Source organism: Citrus clementina, unplaced genomic scaffold (assembly GCF_000493195.1).
Source record: "Citrus clementina cultivar Clemenules unplaced genomic scaffold, Citrus_clementina_v1.0 scaffold_4, whole genome shotgun sequence".
Lineage (NCBI taxonomy): Eukaryota > Viridiplantae > Streptophyta > Magnoliopsida > Sapindales > Rutaceae > Citrus > Citrus x clementina.
Window position 1 is genome coordinate 18,381,697 of NW_006262274.1, and position 22,585 is coordinate 18,404,281.

At 32.9% G+C, this 22,585-nt stretch overlaps 2 protein-coding genes across 2 annotated transcripts; one reads left to right on the forward strand and one right to left on the reverse strand.

Annotated features, from left to right (window-relative positions):
- Positions 1-1,550: 1,550 nt before the first annotated feature.
- Positions 1,551-5,831, reverse strand: LOC18044533. Its single transcript, XM_006437442.2, has 5 exons — positions 4,632-5,831; positions 4,393-4,527; positions 2,867-2,923; positions 2,087-2,221; positions 1,551-1,796 (listed from the first exon to the last, which is right to left on the reverse strand). The coding sequence occupies exons 1-5, from the start codon at positions 4,899-4,901 to the stop codon at positions 1,731-1,733; spliced, it is 663 nt and encodes a 220-aa protein (XP_006437505.1). The 5' UTR covers positions 4,902-5,831; the 3' UTR covers positions 1,551-1,730.
- A 5,362-nt stretch (positions 5,832-11,193) lies between these two features.
- LOC18044078 (tricalbin-3) lies at positions 11,194-17,621 on the forward strand. Its single transcript, XM_006437444.2, has 8 exons — positions 11,194-12,241; positions 13,758-13,999; positions 15,270-15,288; positions 15,408-15,607; positions 16,140-16,249; positions 16,378-16,476; positions 16,652-17,093; positions 17,184-17,621. The coding sequence occupies exons 1-8, from the start codon at positions 11,448-11,450 to the stop codon at positions 17,270-17,272; spliced, it is 1,995 nt and encodes a 664-aa protein (XP_006437507.1). The 5' UTR covers positions 11,194-11,447; the 3' UTR covers positions 17,273-17,621.
- The last annotated feature ends 4,964 nt before the right edge of the window (positions 17,622-22,585 follow it).

A 22,585-nucleotide genomic window follows, 5' to 3' on the forward strand; every position in this document is an offset into this window, starting at 1 on the left:
TCCAGATGAACGACCTGTATTTCGATGGCGTGTGATTAGGACCACCTTTGTATTGTAGCCAACATGCATAAATAGTATGAGCTGGTGCATATTATTTACGACTCATCATTTACATGTTGACGACAAATGACACATTGTCCTTATTATCAGGATCCGGATGACGTGACATCTTACATGTTTCTCCCCAGATGATCCCTCATCCTCTCTAAAATTTACAAATAATTATTACTATATGAAGGCGAGTTCCTTAAAATGATATGTAGAAAGACTATAATTTATTACTATGTGGGATCAAAATTTTTTATGACTTAATGATGATAATTACTTTATAGAATATTACTATAAAAAAAAATTTACTGTGCAATAAATATATAATAGAAAAGTTATGTGGGATGCCTTGTTAGATGACTAATTAGGTAACCTCAATTTATAGCAGCGCGAGGATTAAATTTGAGGGAAGTAATGTAAGTCACAAAACATTATCTTTTCAAAATGGTTTCTATAATTAGAATTACAATAGAAACCAACAAAAGAATTTTTTAGAAACATTTAGTGTCGTTAATTTTAGTGCATATTTGGTAAAGTAAGATATTGGGGAATAAATGATGAATTTTATTATTTTACTTTTTATTTGTTAGGTACTATAAACCAAGGGAATAAAATAATTATATGTTTTTTAAAATATGTAATCTAAATTCTTGTACAAACTAATGTAACATAACATAGTTGGTTAAATGAAATCTCTACATGACCCACATGATTTATCTTTATTTTATATTTTCACTCAATCAATGATATAATATTATATCAGTTTGTGCAAAAATAATTTATATACGAGTTTGTAGCTCTATTAAAGAAATTTAAACATTTTTCTTCAAACCACTGTGGTAGCGTCAATTTCTTAAACCTTAATTAAATTAAGGTTTAATAAAATATACTTGCAAAGCAATTTCCCAAAATAGTAGCTTCCGTCCAAAGTAACATATCTTTAGGCGATATAGGGCCAAGAGCCTCCTAAACATTGGGTCTAGTGGATAGCATTTCTTGGCGACAGCACACGTGATGTTAATTGGAACATAAATTTATGTATTGAAATTGTGCAAACTGTATTGTTTACTCGTTTGAATATTATAAATAAGGCACAATAAATACGCAAAAAAATAATTTAATATATTCCCATATTTAGGTTATAGCTTGAATGAGTCATTGGTCGTTACCTTGAACATAGCTATATACAAATTCCACCTCCCCGAAACCATTAAACTATTTCAATTAATACAATTGAATGATGAGGCATTACTTATTTACTTTGAATAAAAGAACCCCTACGACATGTGCCTAAATTTAATTACATTATTTAATATCTACTTCTAACTCTTATATCCGAAAGATATAAGCCCTTAATTTGTAGAGACATGTGGATCGATAAAAGTAGTCCAAGTTTGGCACATACGATGTATTCGTTTCCCTCATCAGAAAAATAAAAGAAAGCATGGGAATTTTCTAAAGAATTTACTCTTTCACAAACACATTCTACTTTCTTCACTGAAAACTCATTCGATTCAACTTTATATATAATTAAAGTATGCACACAGAGGAAACATAGAGAAACAGGGTGACGATACCAAGAAGCAACGGTCTCCATTGCCTTCGTACCACTGCCATCTACAATAATTATTTTATTATTTTTCGGTATTACAAATTGGAAAATTTGGTTTTAAAGGAGCAATCTATTTGTAAATCCATTCATTTGCACGGCCTCCAGACTCATCCATATCTATAAAAATGCTTACTGCCTGCATCGTACAATAATTACAACTGTTATTATACACTCAAATAATCATATAATTAAGCAAAATTTTGGATTTTTGTTCGGCCAAGGACATCAATGACACAAGGAATACACAAATTATAATGTAGTATTTCTTAATTAATATGATGTCTAATATTTTTAGTATGTTTTTATACCTCTTCTTGAAATGCTTAAAGGTAAACTTTTCAGAACATCTGAATTGTCAATGAAGCTCTTAAGGTCATAATAACCAATGAAAATAGCCAATTATCATCATATCATAAATTAAATCACCTTTCCAATACGAGGTCGCTCTTTCAACTTTGCAAGACTATTTCGAATATGTGAGACAGCTCCCCAACATTTCAATGTGTTTGCTACGTCATCAAGCCTCAAAATGTACTCTTCTTCGGTTAGTGGAAAGGATCTCTAAACAAAGAAACAAGTATTAGGACATGATTAGACTTCAAAACAAAACAGTTTAAAGAGTATGATATAACCATCTTTCAAATGTTTTTAAGTATTATCACAAAAGTTTTCTTAAAAAAACATCTTATTATCATGTAAGTGTAAGAGTATACTAATTGTGCTTACGAAGTTTAGAGTAATTAATCAAACATTATATAACTTGGTTTCTCTTATTAGCACGATACATGCTTAGCTTTGACTCCATTTTTCTTTTTCCTGTAGTCATGCAGCTTTCCTACTTCTAATTCGTGTTCCTCAATACTTTTCTTCTTAGAGCTAAAAGCTCAACCTATGGTTCACAGTTGCCCTGCACATTATCATTCACCATGCGAATAAACTATTTCCTTCACAATTCTACAAACTGCTCCATTAAACAAAAATGTCCAATCTCAATTCCCAAATCCCATTTTGTACACATATGTTAGTACAATCCTTAAATTTTTAATGTTATCCTACTTTGAGTACTATGACGTGACTTAAAAATCAGAGAATGAGATATTTCTAAAACTTACTTATTACATATGCAATATTTTAATCAGTGCAGTTTCAGCTGGAGGGAAAAGAAAAAAAAAAAAAAAGAAGCCCATAGAATGAAAATCTGTTTACCTGCTCCATGTACTTCCACATGACATTTAGAGCAAGGAGATTTCTTCCCATAAACTCCTACAAGAAGTTAAAAGTGAATAAAAACAAAAGAAAAATATCTGAAACAGTTTAATATATATTGAGCAAGAAAATCAAATTAAAAGATAAAAGGGCAAATAGCACGAATGCTAAAGGAATTTAAAAGTGAATTTTAGCCTGTCAGCAGGGACATGCTGTAGAAAAAAGCTATAATTATGAAATAAAAGTTAATAATGTGTAGTAAATATAAATTTTAACAAAATTATTAAAGATATAATAGATTTTCCATCATAAAAGTAAAAAATCATATCAACATAAGTTTCAAGTTACAGCAACTAGCGTTTACCAAACACTTTAGTGCTGTAACTTAAAAGCTACAATTACTCAACCTCAATCCCAAACACACCTTTAATATGGCTAAATGGCAGCGTCATTCACTCATTCTTTGTTTTGGTATTCAGAGTTTGATTCTTTTTCTTTCTTTTCCTTTTGCAAAATGAGCATTCAAACAAGAAAAACACAGTAGAAGTACCACTAGAATTTGTAGCAAACAAGTAAAATTATTGTGATCGTCAATTCTGCAACTTTATCCCAATCATCTTAACCTCTGGTAGATAGGTATGTGCCTAAAATAGGATTGGCAGAGGGAAAGAACACATTTTTATTTTTTCAAGAGCCCCACCGACATATTATCTCCTGATCAAACTGACAAGTCGACAGATAAACTTAATGTTTCTTAGCACAGGGACATATCATTCACTCATAGAGAGTTTATAAAAGCACACAAAATTAGGATGCTAAATAGAGCACACAAGACAACTGTTCTTTGAGCATAAGCATCAAGCCTAAGGACAAGTACACAAGGATTGTAGAAATCTAATTTTAGAAATAGCTTTAAATTTTAAGTTAGAATGTAATTAAGAATGTTTAAATAGCAAGTGGCTCACAAATCTAAAATTGGACCTCAAAAACCTCTTATCGGTCAACTCAGATTGGTATCTCGAATTTTTAGGCAAATCATTCTTATTTAGTTTTAGATCGTTGCACCTTTTCCTAACAATGTTTTCTTTCTTATTAAACAAAACTCCTAGAAAACCATGGTCAACTGTTAACCGGAAACTTGACAGATTACATGGATCAGTCTTAGGTTTCTGTGTAAAGTTGTAAACCTTTGTGTCCCCTTGATGCATCTTTTGATATCTTCCATAGTTCCATTACTGATTGGATTTTAAGTGTAGAATCTGAAAACTATTCATCTCTCCTAGGTATGATGACATCACCCCTCATTGACTTGACTAAATAAACTTAGAATAAACTAGTATTTGAAGACAATGGACTCACCTATAATTGTACATGAGCAAGGATGAACTACAAAATCTCCGTCGAATGTCCACAAAACTTATAGAAGATAGTAAACAGAAATTCTATTGTACATGGCATGCACACATAAGCAGTTTTTGCTAAGTTAATATTGCAACCATCATCGCCAAGGGAGCAAGCAAGCATACTTTTTTGATTAGTTGAACATCATAAGACCTTCCATACTTGTTCCTGATAAGAGTAGCAAGATCCAACCCACTAAAGGTAGAATCATCTACTCCAACAATTCTCTCAAGATTCTCTCGAAGCAATTCACTATTCACCTGCAAAAACAGTGCGTCCCCCGTTCATAATTAATAGATTGGATCAAACAAGAACATGAATATGTGCTGTGTACTCAACCATGCATGCCATGTAAAATTCTTACTCCATTTTCGTCTTTGGGAGATTCTTTCTTGTTGCTTGTGTCATCTCCTGAGCCATCATCAGGGTCATTGCCATCATCCACTGCACTACAAAATATTGGCCCACATCCACTGATGTGTTTATCGTGGGAAGAAAAGAGTCCTTTGTAAGGAAAATTTGAACCAAAATATCTTGAATAAGGAATGATCTTATTGAATCTTGCTCTGTGTAGATGATGCTCTTCAACCCCAACTGACCAATTAAACTGGTGGCCTGGTATAATGCTTGTCATTATATTCTTTAATATTTGCTTAAAGGCTGATACTCAAAAACTGTAACCAGTGAACCAAAAATTATGTAAAGAAATGGATAGAGTTTTTAGTTTTATTATCTGTTTTTCTTTTAGATTTAAATAAAAAAAAATGGGCCATAAAATTGTGGACCACTTATTAGATAAGAGATATACTGAATGGACCAAAACGCATCGTTTTGGGTTGAGTTTTGGAGAGTAAAAGTATAAAACGTTAAAACACAAATTCTTTTACCGTGGTAAAAAAAAAAAAAAAAAAAACATCAAAACAAGTACAAGTGGGCAGTTTGTGATTTAGTCCCAAGTACAAGCGGGGGCAGCCTCAAGCCCGCAGCTCATAATGGCTGCGTCCTCGCTTCCCAACTCAATAACCGCAGCATTATGCCTCATAAGCGAACCCGAAAGCGCACCCCCAGCCTTCAGATAGGGCCCAGCAGGGTCGTCGCTACCGCAACCGAGATAGGGACCACCACCGGGCCGATGGCATGGTCGGCAGCAGCGGCGATTGGTATCGCTTGGCGGGGTGCATGGGTGGTGGTGTGGGATCTAAGGCTGGAATTGTTGGCTGTGGCGGCAGCGGCGGAGGCCGTCGAGGCGTCGACTGTGACTGTGACTGTGGCTGTGCAGAGGAGTTCTACTGCTGCATCATCATCACCATCATGACCGTGAATCATTCTGATAAGTCATTTATTTTTCGGTTTGCGCTTCTTCAGAATTAGAGTTTTGGATAATTCATGGGGTTTAAGGATTTTTTATTTTGTTATTGAAAAGAAGAGTGGTTTGATTTGTTGTTTATGGATGGGGGTAAGCAGAAATTGAAAATTAATTTGTTGAAATGTTTTTGTTGTTTCCGTTCGGTGAGAAATGGGTGGTGAATGTATCTGAGAGTGAAAGTATGGAGTCGTCTGTCGCGACTATAATTTTAACATATTTATCATTTGTTCTTTTTTTCCTCCTTTTTTCTAGGAGTGGGGTGGTCAAATCGGGTTTCGGTTCGGGTTGTTTGTGTTTAGTTTGGGTTTTAACCCGTTTGGATTGGAGAATTGAACCGAATCGGGTTGAAAATGCCAATTCAAACTAAATCAAACTGAATTTAATTCGGTTCGGTTCAGTTTGGGTTGACAATTCGGATCGGATTGGGTTGATAATTCGAGTTAAAATTTTAGTTCGGGTTAACTCAGGTTAGTTTAGGTTAGAATACTTCGGGTTAGTTCGGGTTAGAATAGATTAGAACAATTTAATCTAAAAATTTTAAGAACAACCACTTAAAATCTAAAAATCTCAATTCCAAACATTCTTAACAACAAATATCAACTATAAATCATCCTTAATAACATTTCAACAATTTAAAAATCTCAATTCCAAACATTCCAAACATTCTTAAGGAACAATTTAATCTAAAAATTCTAATAACAACCACTTAAAATTCAAAAATCTCAATTACAAACATCCTTAACAACAAATATCAACTACAAATCATCCTTAATAATATTTCAACAAGTCTTTTTAAAGTTAACAAAACATAAAACATGTAGTCAAGTACAATAAAGTTATAAAAATTACAAATCTAAAAATTAAAATGACAAGTGGCAAGTATGATTAAACATCTCCATATGACAAACAAGGCTAATAATCCATCTCCAACACCATCAATACTCAACACAACATCTCCAAATTAGCAATAATTAACCACCACCATAGAGATTTTTTTTGTTTAATGTATATATATTTTTAATTTTTAAAAGCTGAATCTTAAAAAAAAGAAAGCTTCAACCTGAATGGGTTGAAGCTTTGAATCCATTCGGGTTAACCCGATCCGAATGACCACCCTTACTTTTTTCCAACAAAATGCTATTAGAAAGGAATTATGTTAAAAAAGATCTTAATTTCAATTCTCTAGGTAACTTTTTAAACCATTGGTTTCATTCTATTAAATAGTGAATATTTGGTAATTCTAGATAAAATTAAACTGGATAAGGATTAGATGGATCATAGTATTATCTCCTATTATTCGTAATACTTGACTAATTATATAAAAGCTTATTTGGATTTGTTTTTGAGAATCTAAAAAAAAAGTGATTTTAAAAAATCAAGTTAATTTTGTTGTTTGCTAAAGTTTTCTATAAATTACTTTTGGTAAAATCATCTAATCTTATGATAGATATTTTTTTTTTATTTTGATGAAATCTTAAGATAGATTTTTTAAAAAAAATTTAACTTTTCAAAATCTAATTTTAAAAATCACTTTTATACATTATCCATCTATCTATATATTTACATATACAATTACTAAATAAATTTATTATTTTTAAGGAGATTGTTATTATTATGTACATATAATTAAATAAAAATAAAATTAACAATATAAAATATTTATTTTAGTTACTAATTATTATATGTACATAATAAAAAAATAGATGCGGCTACTTGAACTTATTAGGTTATTTATTAAACCCATCTTTTTATAAAATTTATAACTTACTGAAATGCCTAGAACGTAAATTATAATTATAGACATATGATTAATTAAAATAATAACATTGTCGTTTTATTCCCATCTTCAAATTCGTTATGGATTTATGGATTTATTCAGATCTATATCACTCTTCTTTCTTTGAATCTTTATTCATTTACTGAATTTGTCCCCTTATCTACACTTTTGCATTCATCAAATTTGTTTCATACTTAGATTATTTTGCCAAAAGATTACTGCGCGTAAAAACTTCTTTTAAATTCAATTGTTAATTTCTTCTCAATAATGCATTATTTGATTCAGCAAGCAATGGGCACATGACTTGCAAAATTGGGATAACCAACTTGTCCTTTTTCAAGGAATTGTATTTGTACTTTGCCAACCAGGGAATAATTTGAATAGCCTGACATATTATATAAAGCACAAGAAGTAAGTCAAGATGAATACTAAGACGGATGTGATGCGAAACTCATCAACTCCGCGTAGCTCCATCCCAGCTGCCTAAGGAAGAAAGCACAAGAAAACTCCGCGACTTGGTCATTTCTAACCTGATGACGCGGGTTGGGTTCCAAATTATGGCTGGAGGAAACTATGAGAGAGAGATGCACAATGGATCCAATAGAATCCCCCCAGAAGAGGCGCCGGCGATTCAATCATCTCGTCAAAAATTTCAAATGCAATTACAGCAACATCCTCTTCACTAGAAGCCAGGCATTGTCTTGACACATTTAAAATGCTAAGAATAAATTCTCGAAATTTAACCTGCAAGGGCAAGAAAAATGCAGTACCACGTATATCAATACAAGGAAACATGATTACAAGAAAATAAAAAATACGACTTGCAGTGGTAATCTAGCCGACATGATACCAAGGAATCATATATCCAAGCAAACTATGTATAGAAGTCATCACTATTGAAAATCATTTCACTGTGACATGTAAGTACCAAATTTAGTTACACCATAGAATCAACCAATGAAAAATCCAACTTCAAACGTGAATAACCGGCACTTCATTTTTTGAAGAATCAGGCAATCCCTCTTAAGTTCATTTTCTCTCCAAGAATGTGTGGACAACTTTCTGCATCTACCAAAAAGTGCAATGACATTGTGATGCTAAATGACAAATAATCAAACGAAAAAAGAAAAAAGAAAAAAATACAACACAAAGTTAAAGGTTTGTTGACCAAGACAAAGCAATAAAAAAAGGCAATTGAGACTGGTTTTCTAATACGAGACATTGATGGTGTTTGTGGCACATATTAAAGAATTTTTTTGAAAGGTTAAAGGTTTATAGACTATTAAAAAATAAATAAATCAGTGAGATAACAAATTAACACAGTAAGGAAGAATAAATGAAGAACTGGAAAACCATAAGGAAAAAGAAAACTGAAACAGAAGATAAAACTCGAGGCCTGCAGCTCAGTTTCCTTAAAATAGATTTACCATCTACTGAAGTGCTTTAGGTCTGCCAGTAACTACTTCCCAGGATACAACGGGGACGAATTTTCTGTCAAGCACAAACAAATAATTCCGACGAACCACAACATCGGCAAACTTGATCAGAAACAAGACGGAAGAAGGAAGAAAGAAAAATTACAAGTGCTCTGTGTGCTGGTTTCAGTTTGTGTAAAAATAGAAGAGGATGTGTCTTTTTATACTCATGTGAGGATGTAACAGCAGCATTGTATTAAATTTCTGAATTCAATATATGCCATTAAATAATTATAACAGCCAATTCAATTCAATCAATTGATTTCAAAATTGAATTAAAAAACGTGAATTGTATAACAGCTAAAAAATAACTGTTGCAAAGTTGTTACAAATCTTTTGAATTCAAAACATGAAACTGTTACAACAAAAAATTCAAAAGGAAATTAAAAACGTGCCATGCAAGCTTAGATGATTTTGGGCTGACATTCGCATACGCAGGACGCGCGGACGTACACGAGTTCAACCAGATCGGTCTTGGATTTGCACCCCCCTTGTGCACGCGCGTGTGGAGAGAGCATCTATGCTTATAATTTTTACTCATGCATGGTTAAGTGTTTATATATAAACTTTAATCCCTTGACTTCTTTTTTCCATGTGGGATAAGCCTCATTTCATTTCAAATTTCCAACTTCAATAGTGAACTTTGAGAGACAATTTCTCATTCACCCAAGCACTATTTTGAGAAAATAAAATTATACTTTTAAAGTATTAACGAAATAGAATCCGAACCTAACAAAATTTCTCACTTTCGCTAAGTGGGACACACTCAAAATGTGCCCTCAAAATAACATAAAGATATGCTATTTTTTCAACAATGACAATATGAGTGAATCTGTCTTGAGTTGCATCATGTTGTTTATGATTCACTTAGCCCTACTATATAGGGTTGGGCAAAATCGAGTTCGGGTCAAACCTATCAGATTTCGGGTTGAGCAAAAATTAATCCGAATACAACCCGAATTTATAATCTGATCCAATATATATTCAGGTCAGATTGGATCAAGTCAAAAAATCGAATTGAATTCGGATAGGATCAAGTTTGGATAAGAGACATGCCACAGATTCAAACGGGCAAAGCTTTAATTTCAAAAGTCTCAAAACTCAAAAAGGGCCGGGTTGGAGGCTTGGAGCAAAATCGGGTATTTGGGTTACACTTGCAATTGTTGCCAGGTTGAAGGCTTGAAGCAGCAGATCGGTGGCACTTGGCAGCAGATCGAAAATTATTTACATACATACTATTGTAATGTTGATATAAAATGATATAATTTTACCACCAGAAAAGTACATCATATGAAGATGGAGAAAAGACCACTAGAAAAGTACCTCATATAAAATGATATAATTATTTACATACATCCTATTTTTTTTTAATTTAAATGCACCTAACTCTTTTTTTTAACACTGACATTACAATTAGATTATTACTAATATTACATCAAACAACTACTAATATTTACAAATCATACTATTTTTGGAATTAGTATACATTTTTAAATATTATCAAGTACTTTCCAGATTTATACCCTCACTAATATATAAGGACGTTTATTCCACTCACATATCGTAAGAGAGAAGTTTGCCAATTTTTAGATGCTACCCAGATTTATACTCTCACTAATATTCGAGGGACGTCTACCTCTCATATTGGGACGTCTACTCCACTCACGAAATAATTTTCGATGGACATCTATTCTATCCACATTTCATAAGGAAGAAGAGTGCAATATTTAAATATTGCTTAAATTTATACCTTTATTAATGTTCTAAGAATGTTTACTCCATTCACATTTCATAAAAAAAAAAAGATTGTCAATTTTTAAATACGGCTCAAACTTACATTCTCACTAATTTTCAAAAAAAAATATTTTTTCCACTCACGTTTTCTAAAGAACAAAACTACCTTCACACTATTATTAATAATTGTGAAAGCAGCAATTCTATGGCTAAATGTACCCTACTCTTATGTATTCTAAGAATGGTTCAAAGTGACCAACTTTACAATTTCGGCACAATTTTTTTATTTTTCTTTCAAGTACGAATGCTTGATAAATGGGCTGCAATGCAATCAACAACATAACACTCTTTTTGATTTTAACACAACAACGGCCACAAATTGACCCTAAGTGCCGCGGTACACGCAATCTGTTCCAGCACTTGCACTGAAAATAAAATTGTCCGCGTGGAACAATAAAAAAACTTCCCCCCATATTCGCGTCGGCTCCGACCCACGTGCCATTTTTTCCAAAATTACTAAATTAATATAAATAAATAATAACTGTTATCCACGTCTTGCACATTCTATGGCCTCAGCTCCTGAACAGTTTTCCCACACAAACTCTCCTTCTTCTTGGGCTTTAAAGCATCTTTTCATTTCCATTTGTTCTTCAATTTTGCTTCTTCTTTTATGGACTTTTCAACTTCACTCCAATTCAGTCCTCCGGGTTGAATTTGAATATTTGATACATTAGTGAGACTTCTTCAATCGTGGGTTTCAATTTATAATTTTGCTTCAAAGAAGATGCATTTAGTGATTCCCATGCCCATATCTCTGATTATCAATAAATGATTCTACAATCTTCTTCTGCGAGTTTCAATTTCTCGCGGAAGATCATTGTTATCCCAGAGCTTTGCCCATGTAAGAGCAACGGCTTTGGCGTCACGACTTTCTCGAGAAAACGGAGAAAAAGAATTTTACTCAGTAAGAGATTCAGTTTTCGGGCTTGCGTTATCCCCAATGATGGGAGAAGCAAGAATTTGAGCATAAGTAGACGGGGCACGAGAAACTATGTAGCTAAACGAATTTCAAATGAACTGGAGGCCGCACAAGAAGAAGAATCATCTTCTTCTTCGTCACCGATTCAAATGGGTTCAAATTTTAGAGGCTTTCAAGAAGACCCACTCGTAGATAAACTTAGAACCCAATTGGGTGTGATTCACCCAATTCCTTCGCCTCCAATCAATCGAAACATAGCTGGGTTGTTTGTGTTCTTTTTCTTTGTTGGTGTCGCTTTTGATAAGCTATGGACTTCGAGGAAGAGAAACAGCAAAATGAGAAATGAGGACAAGTTACGCGGGGCGTGGCCGCAGGTGCCCACTAGCTTTTCTTTGTTTTTGGAGAAGGATTTGCAGAGGAAAGAGTCGGTGGAGTGGGTGAATATGGTGTTGGGGAAGTTGTGGAAGGTTTATAGAGGCGGAATCGAGAATTGGATAATTGGGTTGTTGCAGCCTGTTATTGATGACTTAAAGAAGCCTGATTATGTTGAGAGAGTTGAGATTAAGCAGTTTTCCTTGGGTGATGATCCATTGTCTGTCAGAAATGTTGAGCGTAGGACTTCGCGTCGCGTTAATGATTTGCAGTAAGTTTTCTGTCACTTTAATGCATTACTTATTTCATGATTGCTTTTGTAATTACATTATAACTTACAGTTGGAATATTATATATAACAATTTTTTTGATTGCAAATGTAACAATAACAATCTTGTTTGATTCAGTTATCTGGTTAATGTTATAGAACTAACAATGTTAACATAAATCCCTTTCTATGCGATTACTGCCTAATGATAGCATGAACTCAGAAGGTAGGTTTCTATTAGTTTTGAAATTTTTTTTTTAACGATAGGATAGTCTTCAGTGGAAGATAAAAGGTTTTGATGGTCGAAATGTGTTTCAAGAATGAAGTCGAGGTTAGTTCTGCCCTCTGTCAGTTCAAAATGGGCACAACATAGCAACGGACTGAAGGGGTAGAAGATAAGAAGATAAAATAGGTTTATAACCATATGAACCTTCACGGTTCCTCACCCGAGAAATCAGTGCCTTATTTTTATTGTTTGAGTGCATAAGCTCCTTAGGATATTATGAAATTATAATCTCCTTAAGAACATCACTGGATTCGGTTCATGGTTCATGGGGATTTGTACATTGTTTTAGAAATTCTAGAATTATTTGATTCATTGGTTTAGGTTCTGCTAGCATGTTGATTTTTCTGTTAGATAGATGGTGATTTTGTGTGTGCGGAGTATTAATGCTGGTTCTCCCCTTCTATTTGTCTATAATGAAGGATATCATGCCAGTTATACAATTCTTTTTTTTAAAAAAAAAAAAAGAAAAGAAAATCATATTTTTCTTTGGAAGAAGTAGAGACATACCAATAGCTTCTAATATCTTATGGTCAAATTAAAAAAAAAAAAAAATCACCTATGCAACATGAGGTGGTGATGTTACCATATGTTTGAAGGGTCATATCATTAAAGCTGTAAAAGTATCCAATCTCTATGTTATCTGACCCAGTTTGAACTGAATACGTAACGAAATTACTTTATTTAGTGGGTAAAGCAGATCTACATTATGGATGCAAATTCTAACTTATTAACATTATATCATAGTTTTTCTCCAATCTGATAATGTAATATGTTCTTGGCATACTCGTGCATAACATTCGTTGGAATATTCATATATTGAAAGTTCATTAATGTGGGTCCTTGATTCAAATATCATCTTTAACAAAAAGGAAAAGGAATGGCAGATGTCCACACTATATTTTTGTTGGATCCGGTTGCCATGTGTGATATATCAGATTATTGATTATTGACTAGGTCAGTTAAATCCTGATTTTCGTGGGTTAATGGATCAGATGCCCCCATCCAAAGTCAACTAGTAGATGATATTCAGGTCGGATTCACTTTGATCTGTTGACATGTATTAAGAAGTTGGAATGAGATTCTTTTCTGGAATGAAATATGCCATCAGTACAAAATAACTTGCTTGTTTTGGCATTTCTTTTGGGGCCTTTTTCTGGACTGTTGCATGCTAAAATTTCATCTTAGTGATGTAAATATGAAAAACTGATTTCCAGTTCTCGTTATGTTATCTAGGTACCAAATAGGCCTTCGTTACACTGGTGGTGCTCGCATGTTGTTAATGCTCTCACTAAAATTTGGCATTATACCAATTGCTGTGCCAGTTGGCGTCCGGGATTTTGACATTGATGGGGAGCTTTGGGTCAAACTGCGGTTGATACCCACAGAGCCTTGGGTGGGAGCTGTTTCTTGGGCTTTTGTTTCACTTCCCAAGATCAAGTTTGAATTGTCACCCTTCCGCTTGTTTAATTTAATGGGTATGACATATTTATTACCTATAAATATGCTACTTCTCACATTTTATGCATTCTGCAACAAATTTGCATGTTTGAGATGAGCTATTGAAACAAACTTACTGGTGAAGATAATATCACAAAACAATGAAGGGATAACTCGACTAGCAGGGGTTGCAACTCCTCTGCAGGAGAATTGGATGTTATCCCTTAATGTAATGTTCATGTTGTTAGGACAGCTAGAGGATGATAATAGTCGTTATATTTACACCGGAAAGCGATAAAATTGAAGTACTGCATAAATGACAACTGAACCTTCAGATTTTTTAGATCTCGTTCAGACATGATGTTGAAACATACAATGGCACTGCTAATGGGAACCAACTGAAGGATTTTTACATTAAAATCTCTCGAAGTGAGGAATACGTTGTCACTTTGTTGAAAGTTCTATTCCTATAAATATCTGAACTTTCTCCTTAAAAGCACATGGCACTTAATGCATAGAAAAGCATTTTGTCTGTTGGAATGCTACAACCTATTCTCAGAATTTTTTTTTTTTGGTTTCCCAATCTTAGGATTGAAATTTTGATACTGAAAGCATAAGATATTCTCTCCTTTCTAGTTAAAAAATAAAATAAGAAAATAGAGAAAAGCTGTTCCTACTCTCTAGAGGACTCCGACATATTTCTTCTGTAAATATTCTGCTTCTGTTGCGTTATTGTAACTGAAGTAGTTGTCTGAGCCTAGCACTGGTTAATAGACAAAGTTTTGATATAGAATTTAAGTCTTGCTCATGATGTACTGAGTTCTGTATTGTCTAAAATTGTTATGCACATCATAAGGTATCCAAAGAACTATGCCGCCTCAAATACTTTTAAAACTGAAAAAAGCTTGTCCTATGTTCCAAGTAATTAGTTTAATATTCTCCTTCTTGTGTAAAGATTTTGTTTGATGGTGATCTATGGAAAGCATATCTAAAAGTAACATAGAACATGCTGAAGTTGTACAGCATCTTCATTCCTCTGAACCTGTCCATTTGTCTGATGATTTTCTCTAGGTCTTGTTTGCTTGGGAGATTTCATGAGCTGATTTCTCTTAAGGCAAAATTCAATTAGCTTAACATAAAACATATTTCATTTTTGTTGTTAAATTAGATATTGTTTGATATTATGTCTGTATGCTTAATGTGTTTTGGCCTTATTGTTCTATAAATTTCTTAAGATAAGTCTCTGAAGTTTAAGGATATTGATACATGTTCTTTTATCTCGTTCATGGATGCATTGGGCCATACCAGCAATTCCTGTACTCTCAATGTAAGTGGACTTATTTCTTATTGTTATTATTAGTTGATTAATATAACTTTCTTGAACGAGATTAATTTCGTATATACACACCACACATTTTTAACTTAATACTTGACTGCATTTTCTAGGTTTTTGAAAAAACTTCTGACTGAGGATTTGCCTCGATTATTTGTACGTCCAAAGAAGATTGTTTTAGATTTTCAGAAAGGAAAAGCAGTTGGACCTGTTGCAAATGATTTAAAATCTGGCGAGCAAGACAGGAATGAGGATTTTGTTGGAGAGCTATCAGTGACACTTGTAGATGCTCGGAAACTTTTTTATATTTATGGTAACAATACTTTAACTGTGTGGTTTTGAATTGGCTATAGAATTCATTTCTTTTCTATAGGTCTGCACATTGACTACTTTTGAGTGTTGACTGCAATTCTAAGAAGTTAACGTACCAGAGAATATGTTGGAAAAGTTTCTTGCCAGTGAAAATTTAAGTAGGTGACACTTTTTCATACAATGGCAATTTCTGGTTTCTTAAATTTGAGAAGTGATTTTGTATATCATCATTAGTATGTATACAAATATTTTTATATAAACATAAGGCGTAAATCCATGTGGTAAATTATAAACAGACACAAATGTTGACCCCGTTTTAGGTATTGGGAACTTCAGACGTGTAGTGTTTACGTTCATGTTGACCCCGTTTTAGGTATTGGGAACTTCAGACGTGTAGTGTTTACGTTCAATAATTACATGAAAACACGATATGTCACACGTTTCAATAAACTTAAGTGAATGTATAATTTGGTTTTTTATGCTCCCTGTCTTCCATACATTTAGTTACTGGTCCCTTTTTTTTTTCGTATCAGGCAAGCCAGATCCATATGTTGTCCTAAGCTTGGGGGATCAAATTATACGCAGTAAAAAGAATAGTCAAACCACCGTCTTTGGGCCGCCTGGTGAGCCAATTTGGAATCAGGTGATTGCCTTCATCTGTGTATTTCATGGAGTCTAAATCTTCAATACTCATTATATGGCAAAAGGATATATATTTTCCACCCAAAGCTGTAAGACCTCCTTTGTTAATTAATAACTGTCTTTTGGCAGGACTTTCATTTGCTCGTAGCAAATCCTAGAAAGCAAAAGTTATACATCCAAGTGAAAGATTCTTTTGGTTTTGCAGATATATCCATTGGTACAGGAGAGGTAAAATATCTCTTATATGGATATCGTTGTTTTTATGTATAAATCAAGTCAACCCTTCACGTTTTTATTGAAAGTGCTTTCATGGCTTGACTATGTGACCTACATGGTTCTGGTTGGTAAACCTTTTACTCTTATATACCTTCATACATGTTTTCTCAATGCTATAAAATTGCAGGTTGATTTGGGCTCTCTAAAAGACACTGTACCAACAGACAGAATTGTGGAATTGCGAGGAGGTTGGGGATTGTTCAAAAATGGTTTTACTGGAGAGTTACTGCTTCGACTTACTTATAAAGCATACGTTGAGGATGAAGAAGATGACACAACTATGGCAGAATCCATAGATACTGATGCTTCTGATGATGAGTTTACTGATTACGATGAAACAGATAGTTCTTATGAGCGGGGGCAAACGGATTCTTCAAATGAAAGGGATAAAGATTTTATGGATGTTCTGGCAGCTTTGCTCGTGAGTGAGGAATTTCAGGGAATAGTTTCATCTGAAACTGGATATAACAAAATTTTCGATGATGTCTCTAGTACAGGGTCTACTGGATTGAGATCTCGTGGTCTTAGAGCTGAATCATCACCCTCAGATTCTGATGGGCCTTCTGCAGGTGAGTTTCGCTCTTTTTTTAAAAAAAAAATTCTGTTCTTTGTGTTCAGCAGTATGCTAGTAAGATTAAACGAAAACATGTGGATTGCAGGATCAACCTTAGTTTGGTTTGCTGTAATCACAATTATACTAGTACTGATTGCTATCAATATGGGGGGCTCAAGTTTCTTCAACCCATAGAAATGCTACGGCAGAGCTTGCAAGGAACTACCTCGATCCATCATGCAAATTCGTATATATAGACTATATAGTCACTAGCAGAGGAAGGCATTGTTGGCGGCAAATTTTGGCTTTCATTTTATCCTAGCCATTAAAGTTGTACTGAATCATAGATTATATCCATTATTGAATCATTTTAAACTCTTTTTCTTTTTCTTTTTTCCCCATTTTTTTCAGCTAAAAAACGCTGGAGAGTTCTGGTGGTTTAGGCCCAAATTCTGCTAGATTTTCAAAGATGTATTTTTATCATTCTTATTAGTTGATTGACATTTAAAACTGGTAATTAATTAATTAACTTCGGCTTTTCAAATTCTGGATGCTTGGGGATTGTAAAGCCTCTTATCTTTTTTTTTTCTTTTAATAAATAAATGAACAACATTAACTGATATGTATACAAAAAGTAGCATAAAAAAAATAGCACTTGTCACTAGAAGACCTTAAAAAAAAGAAATTATAGGACGAAAAAATTCACCGCAAGACAATAATTTTTTTTTTGTACTAAATTTTATATTATTTTCGATAAAAATAGCTTTATTCATAAACGAATAAGAGTTTTTGCTGTTTGAGGATAGGGAATGTTGATTGTAGGTAATTTTTAGATAATTTATTTTTTAAAATTGGACCATTCGGTATATATATATATATATATATATATATAGTTCTACACATATATTTCAATTTAAAATTTACTGAGATTTTAGATACATAAAGACTTTAATGCTGCTCAGAAGTATGTCAAATATTAATTAAAAGGTTATGGCTATGTTAGAGTGGTTCTAAGGTAGAGCGTGAATCACAACCACACATGTAAAATGATAAATAATAAAAAAAACGTTATAATTTTAAGGAAAATTATCATTCGTATACTTTATATTTGCTCTGTTATCAAAAATACTACAATACTTTGAGGGTGTATCAATCGTCCACCCGAAGTTGACAAAATGTATCAGCCAACCACCAAACCGTTAGTTACCGTTTAAATATGATAACGTCAGAAAGGTAATTTGGTCTTTTCATATGATACAAATGATAATTTAAGGGTATATAAGTGATAAAAAGAGAATTTAAGGGTATACAAGTGATAATTTTTAAGGGTAAAATTATCAATTCACTATAATTCTGTTACTTTTCAAACGACAATTAACGGTTTGATAGTCGGTTAATACATTTCGTCAATTTAGGGTGAACGATTGATACACCCTCAAAGTGTTGTAGTATTTTTTATAACAGAGCAAATATAAGGTATACGAATGATAATTTTCTTAATTTTAATTGTATGGTTATTAAAGAGTCTTCTACTATAAAGTAGTTCTAACATAACCGGACCCTAATTAAAATACGTACTTCCACAAATAAATAAATAATCGGGCAAAACATGTCCATAACCCACAATTTTTTGAAGAAGAGATTTGATTTTGAGGCCGTGGGTTACCAGTGAGCAACTAGGCTCAAACCCAATAGTCGACAGTCTCTCTGACTTTACCATTTGGACATTTGGGCCCCTTTCCAGATTGACAATGAATGGGGGTGTCCTATGCAAACAAACAAGAAAAGATTGTCAGCACTTAGCTATCATGTTGTTGGTCGCTGTGTGAGAGCAATTAAAGTATGTGAATGCAAAGATTTTTGGACCAGAACCCGCGACATGTATAATCCGGTAACAGAATATCTGATGTGAGAGGTGAGCGACAGACAATTCACAACCCCCAAAAAAAAACAAAAAACAATTTATAACAATAATTACTTGGACAAAGACATTGATAGCCCATCTAGCCAACTGGAAAATGATTTCATACAATAACTCAGTTTTGTTTTCCTTATATATATAGTCATCCGTTAGTAGGGGTGTCCTCAAAATTTTTTTTTTACTCGGACATGTTGTTAAGGTATAATAATTAATAGAGTCAGTGCACATTAGCGATGGTAAAATCCCGGACCGGGTTCGGGTATTGCAATGACCGGATCTGTCCGGATGCAACCGATTCGGGTCCGAGTTCGAGCCGAGTTTTAATTCAGGTACCCGAATTTTATATTTTTTAATATTATATGTGTATATATTTTTTTTATTTTTTTGTAATTTTATAAGTTTTAAATTTATTTCAATAAAGTTTGACATGAAAATATAAACTTTAAGTGTTTAAAACTTTATATATGTATAATAATTGAGTCAAATAAATATAAATATTTAAAATAATATATATTTTATAATATTTTTTTAATAAAATTCGGGTTCCAGGTTTATCAAGTGATGTCCAAGACCAGCCCGACTTCATACCCGGACCGGGTAATACCCAGCCCACAACGCCCGGGTACAGACCGGACGGATATTTTTGCCACCTCTAGTGCACATACATTAGTAAAATACACAGTTTTATAGTACATTAAAAAATAATTTTATTAAATTATATGACATTAAAAAAAATGAGAGCGTATGTACCTAAAAATTATATATATATATTTAGTATTGGAAAATTTTTTAAATGAATCTATTTAGCATATCTGCATTTCTTATAATTTTTTTTTCTTAGGAAGAAGATTTAACAGATAACATTGCTCTTGTTATTCTAAGCAATCCTATCATATATTAGGCCAAATTATTCATTGAATCATTTACGTAATAATTTGCAAGTAATTTAATTAATGTACTATTTGTTCTTGCAAACTAAATATAGTCTAAACTCTTATAATATATATATAGTCTAAATTGTTCCCAAGGAATTCAAACAATTTATATATTTTGGCAGGGGTTTGGTTACAGAACATGGATACTGTTACATAAGTGAAAATTAATAAATACGATCATCTAATGATATTCAGACTATAGATTATGATACTCATAAGATACTGTATGTGGTTACAGACATTTGCACTCGAAATTAAAAAAAAAATGAAAGGAAAAGCTTAAACTTATTTTTTTTAAGGAAAAAAAAAAACAACATAAATGGTGCGAAAAATTAAGAGGCTTTGGAGCTAAGGTGCTGTCCGCATTTGGTATGATTTGCATACGGCCAGTGAGAAAGACAAGCGGCTGCGGCTTCAGTAATTAAAAAAGTACGACATTTGAATCAGTCGTCTGACCCAAAGACCAACGTAATGCATAATTTGCGCCTTTTCAAAATCCCCATGTTGGCGAAAATCCCTAAATTTAAACTTTGTATTTGCTAATTCGTCTTATCTTGCCTCCCCTGCCTAAATTCCTTATTTGAATTTTTTTTTCATTTGTACGATTTTTAATTTGAGTAATGATACAGTCATAAATTTTTGTATAAATTTATTTTGTACAAACTGTAGTGACATGATAATATTGGTTGAATTAAATATCACTTAGCCCACATGATTTGTTTTTATTAATTTATATTTTCATTCAACTAATGAATTAATGTCACGTCAGTTTGTACAAAATAAGTTTGTACAAGAGTTTGTGGCTGTATCATTACTCTTCTAATTTTTCACTGGATTTATTGCATCACACTTTCGTAATTTCATTCATATGAATAAATCAAACTGGTGAAAAATTTAAATGATAATATTAAATATAAAAATTAAATTCAGAGACCCAACCCATAATTGTAATTGCTTAAGATTAATTCAAATTAAATATTTATCTCTTTCACATAAAAATGCACCACTAATATTATACATTCCAACATTTAAGTTTCAGATAAAATCTCAAATGATGTATCATTCCATCAAAAATAATAAATAAATAACAAATATTATTAATACTGCCGTACTGTCCCGTTGGAGTGATGTGAAGTGAGAAGGCCCCAAACAAAAATAAATAATTAAAACGATCTGTGCGTGTGGTCATGATGAAGGCCATCTGCACAGCTAGGGGTGGCTCTAGCTCTCAACACAATTATTCACAATTATTCCCTTTATTTATTCAAAAATTCTGATCTTTATTTATTTAACTTTTTCACATAACATATATTTGGTCCCCAGATCCCAATAACTTTATTTCTAATATATAAAAAATTCCCATTACCCAACATTTGATCGTTGAGTAAGAAGTATGTCGCCGCTGGCTCTTTGGTCGAAGTGGTTTGGCTGCTGCCAAGCAGCTCAAGCCTTGGTACAAATATTATAGGGGTTAAATATTTATAAATTTATTTTTTTATAAAATATAAGTACAGTATGGATGTTTTTTTTTGTGAAGATTATTTTTCTGGACATATATTTTATATTTGATGTGTAATCAGTATTTAAAAAAATAATATGTCATTTATTTCTCCTTCAATCAAGTGAGTTTTTTTTATAAAGTAAAACTTTATAAGTTTTGAAAATTGACACGATTTCATCAAATAAATCAATAACAAAAAAATTAATTAAGTATATTTTATGGAAAATGTAGTTCGAAATCGATTATCCTTTATTTAATGTAAAATTAATTTTTTTTAAATAAAAAAATCTAAAATCAAAACCATCTTTCTGAATAGATATCCAAATAATAATAATAATAATAATAATTTTGATTGGATTTATTATCGTCATTATTATTTCTCCTTGTAATTTACAGAAGACCCTGAGGAAATAATGGTCATTACAATATTCCGAAATAGCGTCCAGCAGGAAAATCTTTATGGTGTGCCCCACGTGATCTGGCACGTACTGTATAAATTTATTTTCAGCTTCTGATTTTGACCACTGTTAGTGTTTGGTATCTTGTCTCCTCATTTTTTTTTTTTTTTAAATTTATATTTTCTCTAGAATCTAGATGCCCATTCGGGAACAGTTGAGAATGTTGTTTGACTTTCTTGCCCCGCTGCTTATCTACAAATTCTTAATTCCTGGTGAGAACAGTTTATTTACATTTAAAATTAGGATCCCCCTAAGTTACAATTTTCGTAACTTACGGCCTGCGATTTGACTAACTAACCAATAAAAATCTACCACATGGATAAAAAAGAAAGAAAGCATAACTGGTTGAAACGGTTGCAGACCGGGTTGACTGAAAAAGTCAAGCCAAATGATCGACTGTTGCAGCCGGTTGCAATCGATTAAACAACTCCGTTTCACAATTGAATCCCTCACCTCTTAAAATAAAAAAAAAACATTGACGAAGAGAAGCTGAAGCTGCATCTCCTCCAACCAGCATCCTACTGAAAGTCCACCACCAAGAGAAGCCGAAGCTGCATCTCCTCCAACGACCATCCTACTCAAAATCCACCATCGAATTTTCTACAAACTAGGCTTCAATTAATGCAAATGGACTTGCAAATCAAAGTGGCGCAAGCTGTTCACTTCTTGAATGACAAGACCGAATCATGTAAC